The sequence below is a fragment of the Acartia tonsa genome, chromosome 9, assembly GCF_053477335.1.
Source record: "Acartia tonsa isolate MP-2025a chromosome 9, ASM5347733v1, whole genome shotgun sequence".
NCBI lineage: Eukaryota > Metazoa > Arthropoda > Copepoda > Calanoida > Acartiidae > Acartia > Acartia tonsa.
In genome coordinates this window covers 37,346,246-37,362,220 of record NC_137268.1, presented here as the reverse complement: position 1 = coordinate 37,362,220, position 15,975 = coordinate 37,346,246, and the positions used below count along the sequence as shown (strand labels likewise).

The 15,975-nt window shown below is 31.0% G+C and overlaps 1 protein-coding gene across 1 annotated transcript in view; it reads right to left on the bottom strand.

Moving 5' to 3' along the window:
- LOC145328859 (uncharacterized) overlaps window positions 1–15,975 on the bottom strand; it is a 98,302-nt gene that overhangs the window by 16,002 nt on the left and 66,325 nt on the right. The window contains exon 13 of the mRNA XM_080172767.1: window positions 4,991–5,034. Within this exon, the coding sequence (XP_080028893.1) occupies window positions 4,991–5,034 (44 nt within the window). The remainder of the gene's footprint in view (window positions 1–4,990; window positions 5,035–15,975) is intronic.

The window sequence follows — 15,975 nt, the reverse complement described above, 5'->3', positions numbered from 1 at the left end:
AACTGTTCTTTGAGTGATTAACTTTAGTTTCGTCTGACACTAACTAAACTCAATCAATTCATGTTTCTCGTTACTCTAATTTCTTATATTTTCTAGTACAGAAGCTACTCTTGAATACTGGTTAAGAACGTTCATTTTTGTCCCATCTTTATTGGCTGATTTTTAATATTCATTTAGATAATCATATTTTTCTTGACTAAATATTGACAATCGGTGGATCTCATAATTTTTTAAAGTTATTATTTAATATTATCACATTGAATTCCTCGTAAGGGCGGGATTCTCTTTCGAGTTTTAAGTGGCCATCTAAAAAAATCCATAGCATCACCCGCTTGTAATGGGATGCGATACTCTAACACATACGGATATTGGAATAAGTAACATGTAAAAGACAACTAACCATTTGATTGCACGACCCTTGTCTTAGAGGCCCTTTACTTTTGAATAACTTTGTCCATGTTAAAAAACGAAACTAAACTTTCATTTGTTTAACACAATTATGGGTCAAGTACAAAATGAAATAAACATTACATTTTAGAAAAAATACAACAATAATTCAAAAAATTGGTTTGGTCTATATAATTTATAATTATCAGGTATATAAAGGGATAAGACAATGGCCAATAAATTGATGTATATCCCCATAATCACCCCTTCTGTAGGTTACAATAGTTTAATACGTTTCGATACTCAACTTAATGAACCATCCAATCAAAATCCAGTCCCCAAAGTTGTTAAACAGCTAATAAGAAATCGTAATTATAAAATTTTGGGGCTAGTGTAATAAACAGCCCTTTGTCCCCTCGCTCTTTGACAATTATTGATTTTTGTAATATGCCTCTCTCACTCTAATACAAAATAACTAAATGAAAAAAAATATGATGTATGAATTATGTTCTTTTAACACTTTTCTTTATGACTATGGTAAAATTTTAAATTTGCATAAAAATAATTTTAATTCATCTCACATTCTAAAGGTACATGAGAAATATTTTTTACATTATGATACAATATAATACAAAGTAAAACGATGTCTATCTGCCCGTCCGTCCGTCTATCCCTTAAGATCTCCTGTGGTGGTTTTATGCTATTTTCTTTGGAAGTGGGAAACCCCCACCCTCCCCCCCCCCCAAAAAAAAAAATTATTAAAAGATTTAAAAGAAAGCGTTATGGATAACCCATAAAATTATGGTTTGCAGCACCAAAATATGTTTTTTTATGTTCGAAATAAGTGGTTGCATTTCCAATTTTTTCTTTAATTACCTCTTGGGGCAAAGCTCCTAGAGGCTAGAGGCGAAGCCGCTATTGATTGTCTAAGTTACTTGGTCTCATGTTGAGACTACCACCTTTTTATTTGAAGAGAAAATGAATTATTGGGATCATTAGTAGAATTGATAATTAGGGGCCATAAAAAGCTCTGAGAAATTTTAAAAGAATTAATGAGTTCTTGGTTAATTGTTTGTCTCTGTGCACTTCTGTCCGTCTATCTGTCTATCAGTCTGTATTCATAAAAAACTGTCAGTTTTTCTTTCGAACTTTATTTCCGAAACGATTATTTTTATTATATTTATTATTGATTTTTTCGGCTTTTAAAATTAGAATGCTTTAAGATCTGCAAGGGACGAAACAGTTCATGAAGTAGAATTTAGTTTTTAGCTTACATCTAAAGCACTATTTTCCATATAACTTTTTGTATTATTTCCTTTATATAAATCCTAGTACAACAAAAAAAAAATGACAACATCCATCAAAGCGAAGCCCTGAAACGGTAAGACACTAGTAGAGTCGCAGAACTGATTAATCAGAATTATAAATTATAATTTTGAAAAAAAAATTTAAGTAAATTTGTTGAAAAACTATTTAAATATAGGATAATTTTTAAGGACATACTTACATTTTTAGGACTTGATTATAGAGATGCTTCGCTGAAAACATTGTACTTTGTATTCTAAAAATCAGACCAATCGGATAATTTTATCAAATAAAAAAATGTTGTTAAACAGTTAAAAAGCAACATGCTTAAATTGGACGTACGGACTTTCTGGTAACGATTATAAAGTTGCTTTGCTTTCTAACTCCTACCTAACCCCTATGTAAATTATCATGCATAGGTTGAAATTGATAGGACAATTCTAACATGCCTAAATTAACAAAAAGAGCTATCCGTTACGAACGTTCGAACGTACGGACCGATCCTAATTATAGAAAAACTTCACTTTTAAAAAGTGACCTACACCCAATGTATTATGTTTTAATTAAATATACAAAATTGTATCCTTTTTACTCTACATGTTAAGTTTTTGTAGATTTCAAGTGGTCAAGGTAAAATTTTAAGTATATTAGGTTAAAGGAATATTCAAATCATGGAAGAAATTATTTATGTATTAGTTTTATAGGATGATTCTCTTTATGATATCTTAATATTTTCTTATATTATCTTTGATTTTTTAGATTAAGAGATAATCATTTATCCATTTGATCAATTTAAAATGCTTTCGTGAATAAAGGATGTGGTAAAAAGTTTCAAAGACATTTATCTAACATTTAGATAGAGTCCTACTAACTATTAAAATTAAATGTGTAAAAAAAAGTCAATTGTTAAATTATTACATCTTATATAAAATTGGCGTATTTTTTTCTTTTAATTCCTAGTCTTAATTTTATTTATAAATAACCAAGTAAGGATCACTTTTGTTTGTTTCTTTTTTCATAGATATTTTATGCTTTGCTCCCTAGCTTAATTGTATTTCTGGTTTTCTTTCTTTAATTTCTTGCAATGTTTCTTTCTTTGTTAACCCCCATTCATTTATTATCATGCATAATAGACGTTTTATATTTCCGACAAAAAAATGCACTTTTAATAATTGTTTCCCTTGTATTAATAATGGCTTTAGAATTTTAAGAAGCGCTGCAATAATAAGCTAATATATCCACGAATAATGAAATAAAAATCATTTAATTAGTATTACTTTTGTAAGCCCAGGCCTACTACACCTCGGGTCTAACAAAAGTGGTTTTAATTTTCATTTTTGTTAATTTAAAAATCCGCGGCAAGATGCCAATAATACGAGGCAATGCATAACTATTAATTCATAGACGAACGAAAAAAGAAAAATGCTCACCTATCATACAAAGTATCTAGGTGTCTGTCCGTCCGTCCGTCTGAAGCTTAAGATCTCGGAAACCACTAAACCAATTGGATTCTACTCTTTAGGAAATATATCTACTGGTCCTTTGGTGGTTTTAAGCTATTCTCTTGGGGATGGGGAGTGGGACACCCCCCCCCCCCAAACCCAATAAAAAAAAATTCCCTCCCAATTTTTAGTTTCCCTTTTTTTTCAATTACCTCTTGGGGCAAAGACCCTAAAGGCTATATTGGCGAAGCCGCTAGTGGATATCTAAAGTACTATTTTATCACTTATGCTATTATGCAAATCTATGTTGTTTTGTAAGATAACCCCCCCACTTATTCACACCTGCCAAAACCTTTTTATTTAACAAGGAAACAGACAAGTAAGAAAAACGCCTTTGTAGCACAGCCAAAAATTTTGATTTGTGTAACATAGTTGGGTCATAAGGTCACAGAAAATCTTGATTGAAAAAATCTTTTATATCAATAGCGGTATGCAGTTTTTTGTTTGTTTGAAACTTAAGATCTCAATAACTACTGACAGATTGAGTTCTCTTTTTTGCCTAAGCTTCATATAGTTCCTGTGATGGTTTGGGGCAATTCTATTATCAGATCTACGTATTAAGATGGTTTTAAGCTATTTTTCAATGCCCCTTTCTTCCTCTTTGTATATGGTGTCCCTAGAGGCTAAGGACATTATATTTATACAGTGTCAGCAATGACATTTTTCTTAGACCGGGATAGACTAATTAATCCAGGTATTTCAAAGGATAAGATAATGACAATGGATATAATCTCCAATAATGATACAAGATTACCCCTTCTGTAGAGTACAACTTCATGAACCAACCAATCAAATTTCAAGTTCCGAAAGTTATTAGGCAATCGAATAAGAAAACGTTTTTATAAAACTTTGGGGACTAGTGTAATAAACAGCCCAATGTCCCCATACCTCCCTGAATCAAGCAGCCTGACTCAAGCAGATCTTAAGTAATACACATGCCATAATTTTAATACAGAACAAAAAAAACTTTTATATAAAAACAAGATATTCTAGAAATGCAAAGTTAATGACTTTATGTTTATTTATTTAACAATTTTGTTGCTGATTTGCTGAAAGATAAAAAAGAGTAGTTTTTTTTTATAGGAGGGTAATTTCTATATGAGTCTTTGAAAAGGTCAATCGGTTGGTTAGCTGATCAGCTTATTATATTATCTTATTAGTTATTAAATAAATACACTACGAGTATTTGATAAAATATTGAATTAATATTAAATTCTGTAAAATGATAGAAACATAAATTTCCATTAAAAGTTTCTTCCATTGCACTGGACGTATAATGTTTTTGCTTACTGTACAAATACTGAGTTCTTACTTTTATATAATTTTCAAATTAAGCTTTTAAAGTAAACTTATATAAATTTTGCCAAAAACTAACATTGAAATTTTATTTTAACGAAATGGTAAAGTCGCATTATAACAAGGATGGCAACATTCAAAAAAATGTTGCAAAACAAGTAAAAAAAAATGCGCATGTTTTAAATGGACGTATGCATTTTTTTGTAACGGTTATAGAGTTGCTACCCTTCAAATTTCGTATATAAATGTTAAAAGAATCGTAACACAAAGTTTGCTATAGATAGGACAATTCTAACATGTCTAAAAATAAACAACAAGAGCTAACAGTTACGGTTTTACGGACCAACCAATAATAATGTAAAAGTTTAATTTTTAAAGGTTTCTACGACTATTCATCTAACCATCTATATGGAATTGTACCTTTATCCCTGATAATTTTAAAGCCGATTAGTTCATCCGTTTGAGAGATCTTATTGGAAAAATACATAATTATGCCTTACCTGATACATTAGAAGGGCGTCTGGAGATTGCTTTTCTCACAAATCTAAAAAATTAAAATAAATTATTAGTATCATTTAGGGAAAGGTTAATGGTCGTTAAATTAATCTTGCCCCAATTATTATATAAATTTGCGTGAAAGGATTGTAGATTAGTTAAAACGATAATGTCCTCACCCTCGATGATGTAGTAGTTTTTACTATTTAAGCTACTCAATATTTAGAAATTTCCGTCAGTCCATATTTATTTATAGCTGCTAATTACAAGTATGACGCTTTGTTTATAGATATCTTTAAATACTTTTGTCCTTGGCTACTTATAAATGTTGTCATCCTTGTTATGGTTTGTATTGCTATAATATCTGGATTAATATATCAAATCATGTCAGTTAGAAAGTTGAAAATTTTTACTTTGGTTAAAATTTTGATATATTTGTTATTAATTTTCAATACTTCTTTCATAATAAGTGATAACAGTTTTTTATCGTAGTATATTATAAACATAAATTGTCTGTAATTCGATGCTTTACATGATTTCTCCCATGACTAAGAACCAGTTCTAATCCAGCGAAATTTAATCGGTTTCTAAGCCATGCTGTAAAATCTATTTCTAAACATTTATTCATTAACATTGCTGTGCCCCTAACCTCTATTTATTGATGTAGAACCTATAATTTACCTTTTTAAAACGAAGCTTTTCTATAATAAGAGTCGGTCCGTCCGTACGTCCGTTCGTACGTAACGGATAGCTCTTTTCGTTAATTTAGTCATGTTAGAATTGTCCTATCATTTTTAAAATTTGCATGATGATTCCCATAGGAGTTAGGTACGAGGTAGAATTCGAAGTAACTCTATAATCGTTACCAGAAAGTCCGTACGTCCATTTTAAACATGTTGCTTTTTAACTTTTTTAAAACTATCTGAATTTTTGGAATGCTGATTTCTAGGACAACAAAGTATATTGGTATACGCAACTCTATAATCAAGTCCTAAGAATGTAAGTATGTCCTTAAACAATATCCTGTATTTAAGCAGTTTTTCAGAAGATTTACTTACAATTTTGTTTCGTTCGATTTTTATACATTGTATACACTCTTCAAGAACTAATGTTCGTCTGTCCGTTTCAGAGCTTCAATTTTTGGATGTTGTCATCCTTGTTAAGAAAATAAAATTATTTTCAACTTCCCTACTATATATACTTAAAGCTAAGGGAAATCAAAGCCTATTATCATTTTTACTTTGTTTATTTGTAAGATTTTTAACCATTAATTTATTTAAATTTGCACACAAAAAAACAAAGAGGGGTATGAAAATAGTTTAAACACTAATGGCTATCTGCTTATCTATCTATTTCTTTTATATAGGGCTATCTCCGAATCATTTATAAAGTTTCCCTGAGAAGTACAATCCATTTAGACTACCACTTTTCGAGATCTGTAGCTTCTGACAAAATAAATCCTTACTGCTTTATATTATAGGATATACAATTTCTATCTTTCTATATATTGATTTGATTAGGTATCTTTCCAGAGGCGTGCCCAGCAATTCTCCAGGGGAGTGTGTAACCAGCTTATGCCAATAACGAAATTAATTCGAAAAAAATCACGAAACCTATACGTCTTTTCAGCTGTCGTAGGGGGGCAACAAATCGTAAAATTAACGACCTCTCCATTTGCCCCCAAATTTTATTTTAGATTTATTCTGCTTATTGGTTTTAAAGAATGAGAAAGCAGACCTTAAAAATTTTAATTTTAAGGGGGTGTTGACACACCCCTCTATAAACCCCATCAGCATGCCATAGTATCTATCTATTAATCAACCCTTAATGGTCTAATCTGTCTATCTATATCAATTATCTATGAGAAAAAATATCTTTAAAAATTGTTTTCTACTTTGAACTCCAGATAAGATTCACAAAGAAAAGAAATATTAGAGAAAAGAAAGAATTAAAGAGAACGGGAAACAATAACAATTTTGTGCATAGTAACAAGTAGCGGAGCAATAAAGGTCTTAAAATTAAATCTTATAGTAAACAATATGAAAACAGGGCCAATTAACATTGTTCTAATCAGGCATCGGCAGCTGCGCGTAAGCAGCATGTAAGCCTCAGTGTAATCGACATCTGATCACTCTAAAATTCAACTCGATGTCTAAACCTGTATTTTTGCAGACAATTCTTCTTTTTTAAATTTCGGGGTTTTTTTTGCTCACAAGAGGGTTAAAACTGAGGGTTATGCGCGGCTGAGGCGCGGCTGCCGACCTTTGGTTTTAATTATCAAAATCTGTCAAATAAACATTTAAAATCATATTATAAATTGCAAGAATTATAGAGTAACTGCGCTTCTAAAAAAGCGATAAAGACATTACATTTTTTTGGAAAAATTGTCATTTGTTTTCGAGAGTGTAAATTTGTAAATGAGAGGTTTTAAAACAAGAGTGACAAATTTGGTAAGTGGCGGAAAAATTAAGATTATAACATAAAAACGCTTTTATTTTTAAGTCCGAAAAATGTAAAAGAACCTAGAAAAGAAAGAAATTGGTAAAACAAAATAGAAAAATTCTAGCCTTTTATTATTGTTACTTTGTTAGTTGGTAAAACTATTTCTCGTATTCATTCGAATCCGGTGGATAGGAACCGGTTCTCATCCATACGAAAAAACTATGTCTAGCATCGTATTATATCCAGTTTTAACTAGAAACAGTTTTAACACGAGAAATAACTATTAATTTATTTAAATTTGCATTAAGATATAATTATTTGGAATTATGAAAATCTTAATTTACCTTAATATGAATGTTAATATAAAAGAAGTAAAATTGCTGCCGTTGTATATAAAAGACGGACAGTTGGAAGATATGAACGACACATTGAGTGATATAGAGTAGCTTTGCTACAAAAAAAAGGATTAAAGATAATAAAGAGGGCACCATCAAATGGTCAAAAAAAATTTGGACGATTTTTTTACTAAGATTATAATCACATGACCGTTATATATCAAACAGAAGAATCAGAGATTAATTATTAAATTGATTGGATAATCATAATATACATAGTTTTTTTTAGCACAACTACTATACAATTTGGAGGTACGACCGTATGTTTATCCGTACCATAATCATATTAATACCATAGTGAAAAATTATTGTAAAAAATTTAAACCTCCTCCAACCCTTCCGCACGCCTCTGTCAGGGATTTTAAGGGAAAGGACAATGGTCAATAATTTGATGTACATCCCCAATAATGATACACAAAAATACCCATTCTGTATATTAACCCTTTACAGTCGGGCCCCTTGCCGCACCTTAATCGGTCGGGGGGGGGGGGCGTTCAACGCCCCCCCTTATTATCTCAGCTCCTATTAGAGCTAGAGGGCTAATTTTTTGTGTGCAAGTCCCCTATTTGACAATGAATTTCCGACCTTTTATAAGTCTAAGTCAATTTGTGCTTCCTTCACCCTTTTATTTAACAACCTTTGTTTTTAGGTCTTTTTTTACTTCAAAATTTCAAACGGCTGTAATTTTCTTATTTTTGAAGCTAGAAGAAAATTATTTTCCAGAAAATGTTTATCTTTATGTAAATTTTACATTAGAAATATCAAAATATAAATTTCAGCGGCCGCAGCTGTACTTGGCAGCTGCCAGCCGCCGCAGTCGGCGGTCGGCGGGAAAACGGCAGCGGATCTTCATGAAATTTTAATACGTTATGCAGACATGTAAGAAAAGCTTAAGTTTAAAATTTGAAGTCTCTAAGTCAAAAATTGCGGCCACAGGAGCCTTTTAAAGATTTCTGTAGACCTGGAGGAACAGGACCTGCAGGATCATACCTGGAACCTGAAAGTGACTTGAACACCTGTATTTCATATAATGATGTACTACTAGAGGATTTTTTAGTATTTTGGTATGATAAAATGCTTTGTTTTAGTCAAAAAAATATTTTTGCTCTTTACCTGAATGACCCTCCCAGGTTTGCTGGCATCCTGTGCCCGCCAGGATGGAGATATTCAAAAAAATCCAACTCTCAGTTATGTGTCATACCCATACTTAAAAAGTCAAGCAGTTTGGGCTCTTTATCTTTCATACACAGAAAATGAGATAGAAAAAACAGGATGGGGGGGCGTTGAACGGGCGACCGTTAAGGGTTAAATCAGTAGTTGAAATGTTTGAACACTCAACCTAATTAATCAACCAATGAAAATTCACTACAGCCATCAAAACTGCTAAACCAACGAATAAGAAAACTTCGTGACTTGTGTAATAAACAGCCCATTGCCCCCCCCCCCCTTTCTCTCTCTCTCTCTCTCTGCGCAAGTTATTTGCGAATAATAATTACTATGAATTTCCAATCATTATAAATATTCGTCTCTGAATCAAGTGATTTCATATAAGTGTAGGGGATAATGACATACAACAATTTAAATAATAGCCAATACTTAACACTCTATCATGATCTTAGCTATATATCTATACATGATATACTTTAAATAATATGTGATCTTTTATCTATCTTTTTTATCTGGCTAGGTATCTTTGATATAATTTAAATAATAGCCAATACTTAACACTATATCATGATCTAAATATCTATCTATCTATACATGATATACTTTAAATAATATGTGATCTTTTATCTATCTTTTTTATCTGGCTAGGTATCTTTGATATAATTTAAATAATAGCCAATACTTAACACTTTATTATGATTTATTTATCTATCCACCTATTTATCTAACTAGCTATCTAGCTGTTTTATCTATCTTATTATAAATTTAAATAATAGGTGATCTTTTTTCTGGCTAGATATCTTTGATATAATTTGAATAATAGCCTAAACTTATGATGATTTATCTATTTATCTATTTATTTATCTATCCATCTATCTATCAAGCTATCTATCTATCTAACTATATATCTATTTATCCATCTATCTACTCAGCTATTTATCTGTCAATCTATTTATCAAGCTGCCAATAACATAATTAAACTATCTGTCTATCTACCAATCCATCCATATATTTTTGTTGTTTTCTGAACAAATTTATGTTTTTTTTTTAAAACTCTATCTTATCATTGATCATATTATTACTCTATTGTACAATATCTATTATCTCCCAGATGTAAACTGTATAGAAAAGAGTATTACTCTAATGTATAATATCTATTATCTCCCAGATGTAAACTGTATAGAAAGAGTATTGTTACTCTAATGTATAATATCTCTTATCTCCCAGATGTAAACTGTATAGAAAGAGTATTATTACTCTAATGTATAATATCTCTTATCTCCCAGATGTAAACTGTATAGAAAGAGTATTGTTACTCTAATGTATAATATCTCTTATCTCCCAGATGTAAACTGTATAGAAAGAGTATTATTACTCTAATGTATAATATCTCTTATCTCCCAGATGTAAACTGTATAGAAAGGGTATTATTACTCTAATGTACAATATCTATTATCTCCCAGATGTAAACTGTATAGAAAAGAGTATTATTACTCTAATGTATAATATTTATTATCTCCCAGATGTAAACTGTATAGAAAAGAGTATTGGCATCTTTTAATCAGATAAGCAACAAAATAAATTAGTTCTCTACTTTATATTTCATAGAAAACAACTGAAAAAAAATCATTTTACTTTTTTTGCGAAAATTGTCAAATACTTGTTAAAAAAGAGATGGAAAAATCCCTCCTTTTTATAACGTCACATGCTCCTTATATAATCTTTTTACTAATGTTTTTTATAATTTTAGGATTATTTTGAAAATAGTTTGTAGCAATTTGCTTGATTACAAGGATATCTTTTGTGTATTTCTATTCTACAAATTCAGTATAAATTAGGACTAGTTTAAAACAGGGATGGAGTGGATATTGAACTGTTTATTACACTAGTACCCAAAGTTTTATGATAACGTATTCTTATTTTTTTGTTTTAACAACTTTGGGGGCTTAAAGCAAATTTTAATTGATAATTTTAATCACTAATTATAATCTAAGAGCAAGTTTTTTTAATCATCATTGGGGAAGTACATCAATTTATCGGCATTTGTCTCATCCCTTTAGATCCCTGAGTTTAAACTTTAAGAGGAAAAGTCAAGGTGTTATAAACATTTACCATAGGCGTTTGGCGGATTTGTACAGTCTGTTCAGGCTGATTCTTTTTGCTGACCAGAATATTAGAGTAAAACACTAGAGGGAGAAAGGGTTAAATAACTGTATCTCCCCATCGCAACCACCATGTGCAACCTTTCTAGTGGGTCATTGAAAATCAACCAATTGTGTCGCTTATATTAACACAACCAAGTAGCAGAAAATAATTTAGAAGCAGACGAAAGAGGTCCTTGAAAAAGGAAGGGAGGTAGTTGTCTGTATATACTATAGATCTGTTACCGGAATGGATATAAAATATACGTGGATATTGAGACAGGGTAGATTTTGTCATCAATTTTGGATGCTAACATGCATATAACTTATTGGTCAGTTTGAAAATCCAGTAGGAGGGGGTGGCCCGGGGGACCACGGGATAAAGAGGGTGAATGGGGTTTGTTATTTTAGCCAGCTACAAGTTTTACTTTATTAGAGTAAATGATAATCTGGTGTAAGATCCAAGTAATTATAAATCAATTCTTATAACTTTTTAATTTTCCGTTAATAAATTTACTGTTTTTTCTTATTGATCAGAATTAAAGGACATTTTGAAAGTATAAAAATAAAACTTTCAAAATATAAAGCAGGTTTTCAATGCACTTTTGAATGATTAATTGGTTAATGTTCTCTGTATCGATATGTATATAGTTTTAAATTTTCCGTAAAAAGACAAACAAGACAAAAGACCAATAATTAATGCTGTTAGAGTAGCTCCGCCACAAAAGAACTATTTTGTTAAAAGATTGACATTTAGAAACATTAATTACTTATCTCTAGATGCTAAAATACATAAATTGTTCATTTAGACCACTTAAATGTACACTCTTAAACTTAGATTTGTTAATAGAAAGAAAAGGGGGAATATAGGCTGTTTATTACACTAGTCCCCAAAGTTTTCTGATGCCATTTTCTTATAACAACTTTGGGAACTTTTGTGAATTCTGATTGGTTGATTCATTAAGTTGAGTGTTTAATTGTTTCAACCACTAATTTTAATCTACAGAAGAGGTAATTTTGTCTATCATCATTGGAGATGTACATCAGTTTATCAGCCATTGTCTTATCCCTTTAGATCTCTGGTTTGATAGTTTCATCCTTATTTTTTAATTTACTCTTTTCGTCTGTCTATCAAAAGTGAATTTTCTAAGAGGTCTTCTACTAACATACGGACGCAAAATGTGACAGATACTTTAGCTCAATTTTTTAAATAAAACAATAAACAACGATTGTCCCATTAAGACCTCTTTTGTGTAATAAAAAGTAAATTAATTTGAAAGTGGAACAATTATAATAAAGTTTATTTCTACTAATTACTTGACATTTTTGTAGGTGGACATTTTTAGTAGCAGAGCTACTCTATAAAAACAGGCTTCCCCAATTTATATGTCCGTCCGTATGGCCATCAGTCCTTCCAAAACTTAAATTCTCCATAAGACTTTTATGTTCTATCAATAAATATTTCTTAATGCGTTAAAAGGTAATTACCCTATAAAAGATAACTTTTAAAATTTTTAGAATGATAAAGCTATGTTATTTATTAACATTAGTGTTCTTGCTTAAGTGAATATTATATTTCTTTAAATGGGTTTACTATTTAGTGAATATTTATTTGATAATAAAAGTTTTAAAACCAAATAAAATAATACCACAAAAATAACATTCAAAGTTTATCTATAGCAGATTTTGGTCTATTCAGCAGGGAGGGAGGGCACATTGGCCTGTTAATTTTTATTGGTTGATTCATTAATTTGGGTGTCTAATCTTCTCTACTACTAATTGCAATTTAAACAAGGAGTGATTTTGTACATAATAAATGGAGATTTACATCATATTATCGGCCATTGTCTTATCCCTTTAGATCTCTAAATTACAGTTAAAGGGATCAATTGAAAATTATTTGCCTATTTTTTCCATGATTTCCGAAGTTGTACAGCAGAAAAAGCGATATAATGTATAAACGATTTATACATTATACATTCAAAATTTTAATTTTTCAAATTCAGCTGACCGTTAAAGGGACTCTTATACTTTTTCTTTGGTAAATGCCTTAAAGCTAAGGGCGAAGCTACTATAATAATTGAAATTTGAGATTATAACCGTAAAAAAGATTCGCAAAGATACATTTCAAAGCAATAAATATACAACAAAGAATGTAGTTTTTAACTAAAATTAAATCTTAAAACGTATTTGGGGGCTTCAGTTAAAACGATCTTTAGCACATTTGTCTAACATTTATAAAGCAATAGAAAAATGGATATGTTATTACATGGATGCTACACAAGATTTTCATGTTTTCTAATAAAGTGAAACTTTCAGCGGGTTCAAATAAGTTGAAAATATTAGTAGAATATAATACATTATTGGTTTTAACTCTTTGTGTAATAATAAATAATGTGTGTAGAATGTGTCTGTGTGTGTGGGTGTGCGTGTGTGTGTGTGGGAGTATGTGAGTATGTGTAAGTGTGTGTGAGTACGTGTGTGTGTGTGTATGTGTGTGTGTGTGTGATTTTCTATCATATATGAAAAAGAAGTAGGCGTAATTTTGTTTTTATCAGCAATCAGTTATTTTTCTCAGGGCTTTCAAGGATGGAGACAAGTTTTTTTAGAAAAATTAATCACAAACAAACAAAAATTATATTTCACAATTCATAATGATAAATCTTGAAGAAAAGTGCATGCTTTGATATTTATAAAAAAGAAATTTTGTACTTTTCCACTTCTGATCTTAAAATCATTGAACTTAAAGTAAAGTTATAGAAGGACATGAGCATATGTAACTCTGCCCTTAGAGTGGGGACCATATCTAAATTCTATATTGGATCTTTGAAATAAGCTAATAGCATCGAAAAATAAACACAGCCAATTCCCTAAAAAAGAACCAAGCGCAATTGGTTAGCCGACGAAAGGGGTCTCCACCACTTGTGCCAAGTAGTTGTCTAGATTATACATTCAAACTAATACATATTTGTTGTCTAATGTTATTTTTTATGTTTTTTTTAATATTCGTATTATGGTTGCGCAAATTATGGATACTAGTAACCTTGTTTAGAGTTTTTATGATATTTGTCTGTTTCTTAGAGATCTACTGGTTTTTTCGCATAACAGATCAATAAAAAAAATATTTAAAGTTTAACAGTCTAATGATTTAAACGCTGGAAAATCTAAGTACTGCTTCAAAACTATTTACTGTCCGCTGGATAAGAGCCGGTTCACAGCCGCACTAAAAATCATGTATAGCATCGTATTAGAGAAAATTTTCCACAAACAATAAAATAAAAATATTAAAATAATACCAGTTTTGTTACCTTGGCCCTTGCGCCCCTCAGGGCTAACAAATCTAAAAAGACTATAAGAGGTAATTTTTTTCTCTCAGATTATAAAGAACTGAATTGAATGTGTTGTGCTTTTTAGGGAAGATTTATAGCTTTCTAATATTGATATCTAGATCCATAATCCTTATACTAATGTAACAGGATGTTTGTCTGTTTGTCTGTACCGAAGGATCTCGCTAACCGCTGAACCGATCGGGTTCTTCTTCACAGGGTAGATTCTCATATGTCCCGGGAAGGTTTTTAACTATTTTGGGGGAAGGTACCACCACCCTCCCAAGAGAAATCACAAAAAAAACGAAATTTTTTTACGTCCTCGATTTTAGAAAAAGAGTTCAATGCAAACATAAACGTCAAACGCAACATGCATAGACATATTTTAAATATAAAAAAAAACATTTAAAGTGCCACTAGAGGCCTCTAGGGGCGTTGCCGCTAGACTATAATAATATAAAAGTAATAGGATGTCCTATCTGTGTTTGTGTCTGTCTGTGAGCTCCAAAAGATCTCGATAACTGCTGAACCAATATGATTCTTCTTTAAAGTATAGATTCTTATTTCTTAAATGTTCTGTGAAGGTTTCAAACTAATTTGAGTGGGGTTACCACCAGAGGCGTCCAAGCTTTTTTTTTTGGGGGGGGGGGGATTCGTGTTTGGGGGGGGTAAAATTTGATTGGGGGGGGGGGGTAATTACCCCCCCTAAAGTCTGTTGGGGGGGGTAAATACTCCCCCCAAATCTGTTGGGGAGGGTAATTACCCCCCCCAAACTAATTTACCCCGGGGGTAAAATTTTTGGGTGGGGTAATTTAATTATGTAAAAAAAGCACCTACCTAATCTATTAAGTTAATAAGTACTATCCTATAACATAAAGTAGTAAGTAAGGTTTATTTGACTATAGCTTCAGATTTCATTACTTTTAATACTGAGTTCTCCTTTTTAGGAAAGCTTCACATAGATCTCATGATGGTTCCACACTATTATAGGTCAATCCTTTGAGTGGTTTTAGGCTATTTTTCTCCTCCCTATTTACCCTTTAGAAAACACGAGTTCTTAGATGCTAAGGGCGCCACTACTATTCAAATATATAGTAGTATCTCATTCTTTAGAACATAAAAATACAATAATTAACTCACTAACCAATGAACCAATATGATTATACTTTAAAGTGAAGCGTCTTATAGGTCCTGGTAAGTTTTATAACTAGTTTTGAGACACCCTGACATCCTCCCAAAAGAAATCGCCTATAGAAATTCTTTTTCATTATTTAATGAAATATTTAATTTAGTTAGGTATCTATTTTATGGAATCTTCAGTGCTTTACAATTACATCATAGATTCCCGGGATGGTTTTAGCCCTTATAAAGGCCCAAGCAAATAAAACATGATCAAACTATTAAATTTTTTGTTATCGTGGTGTTCAAGATCTGATTTAATTGAAACATTAGGATATACTTTTCATTAACTATTAGGAGACCAAACGAGGAACTTAAAATATATTACACCTCAAGGCTC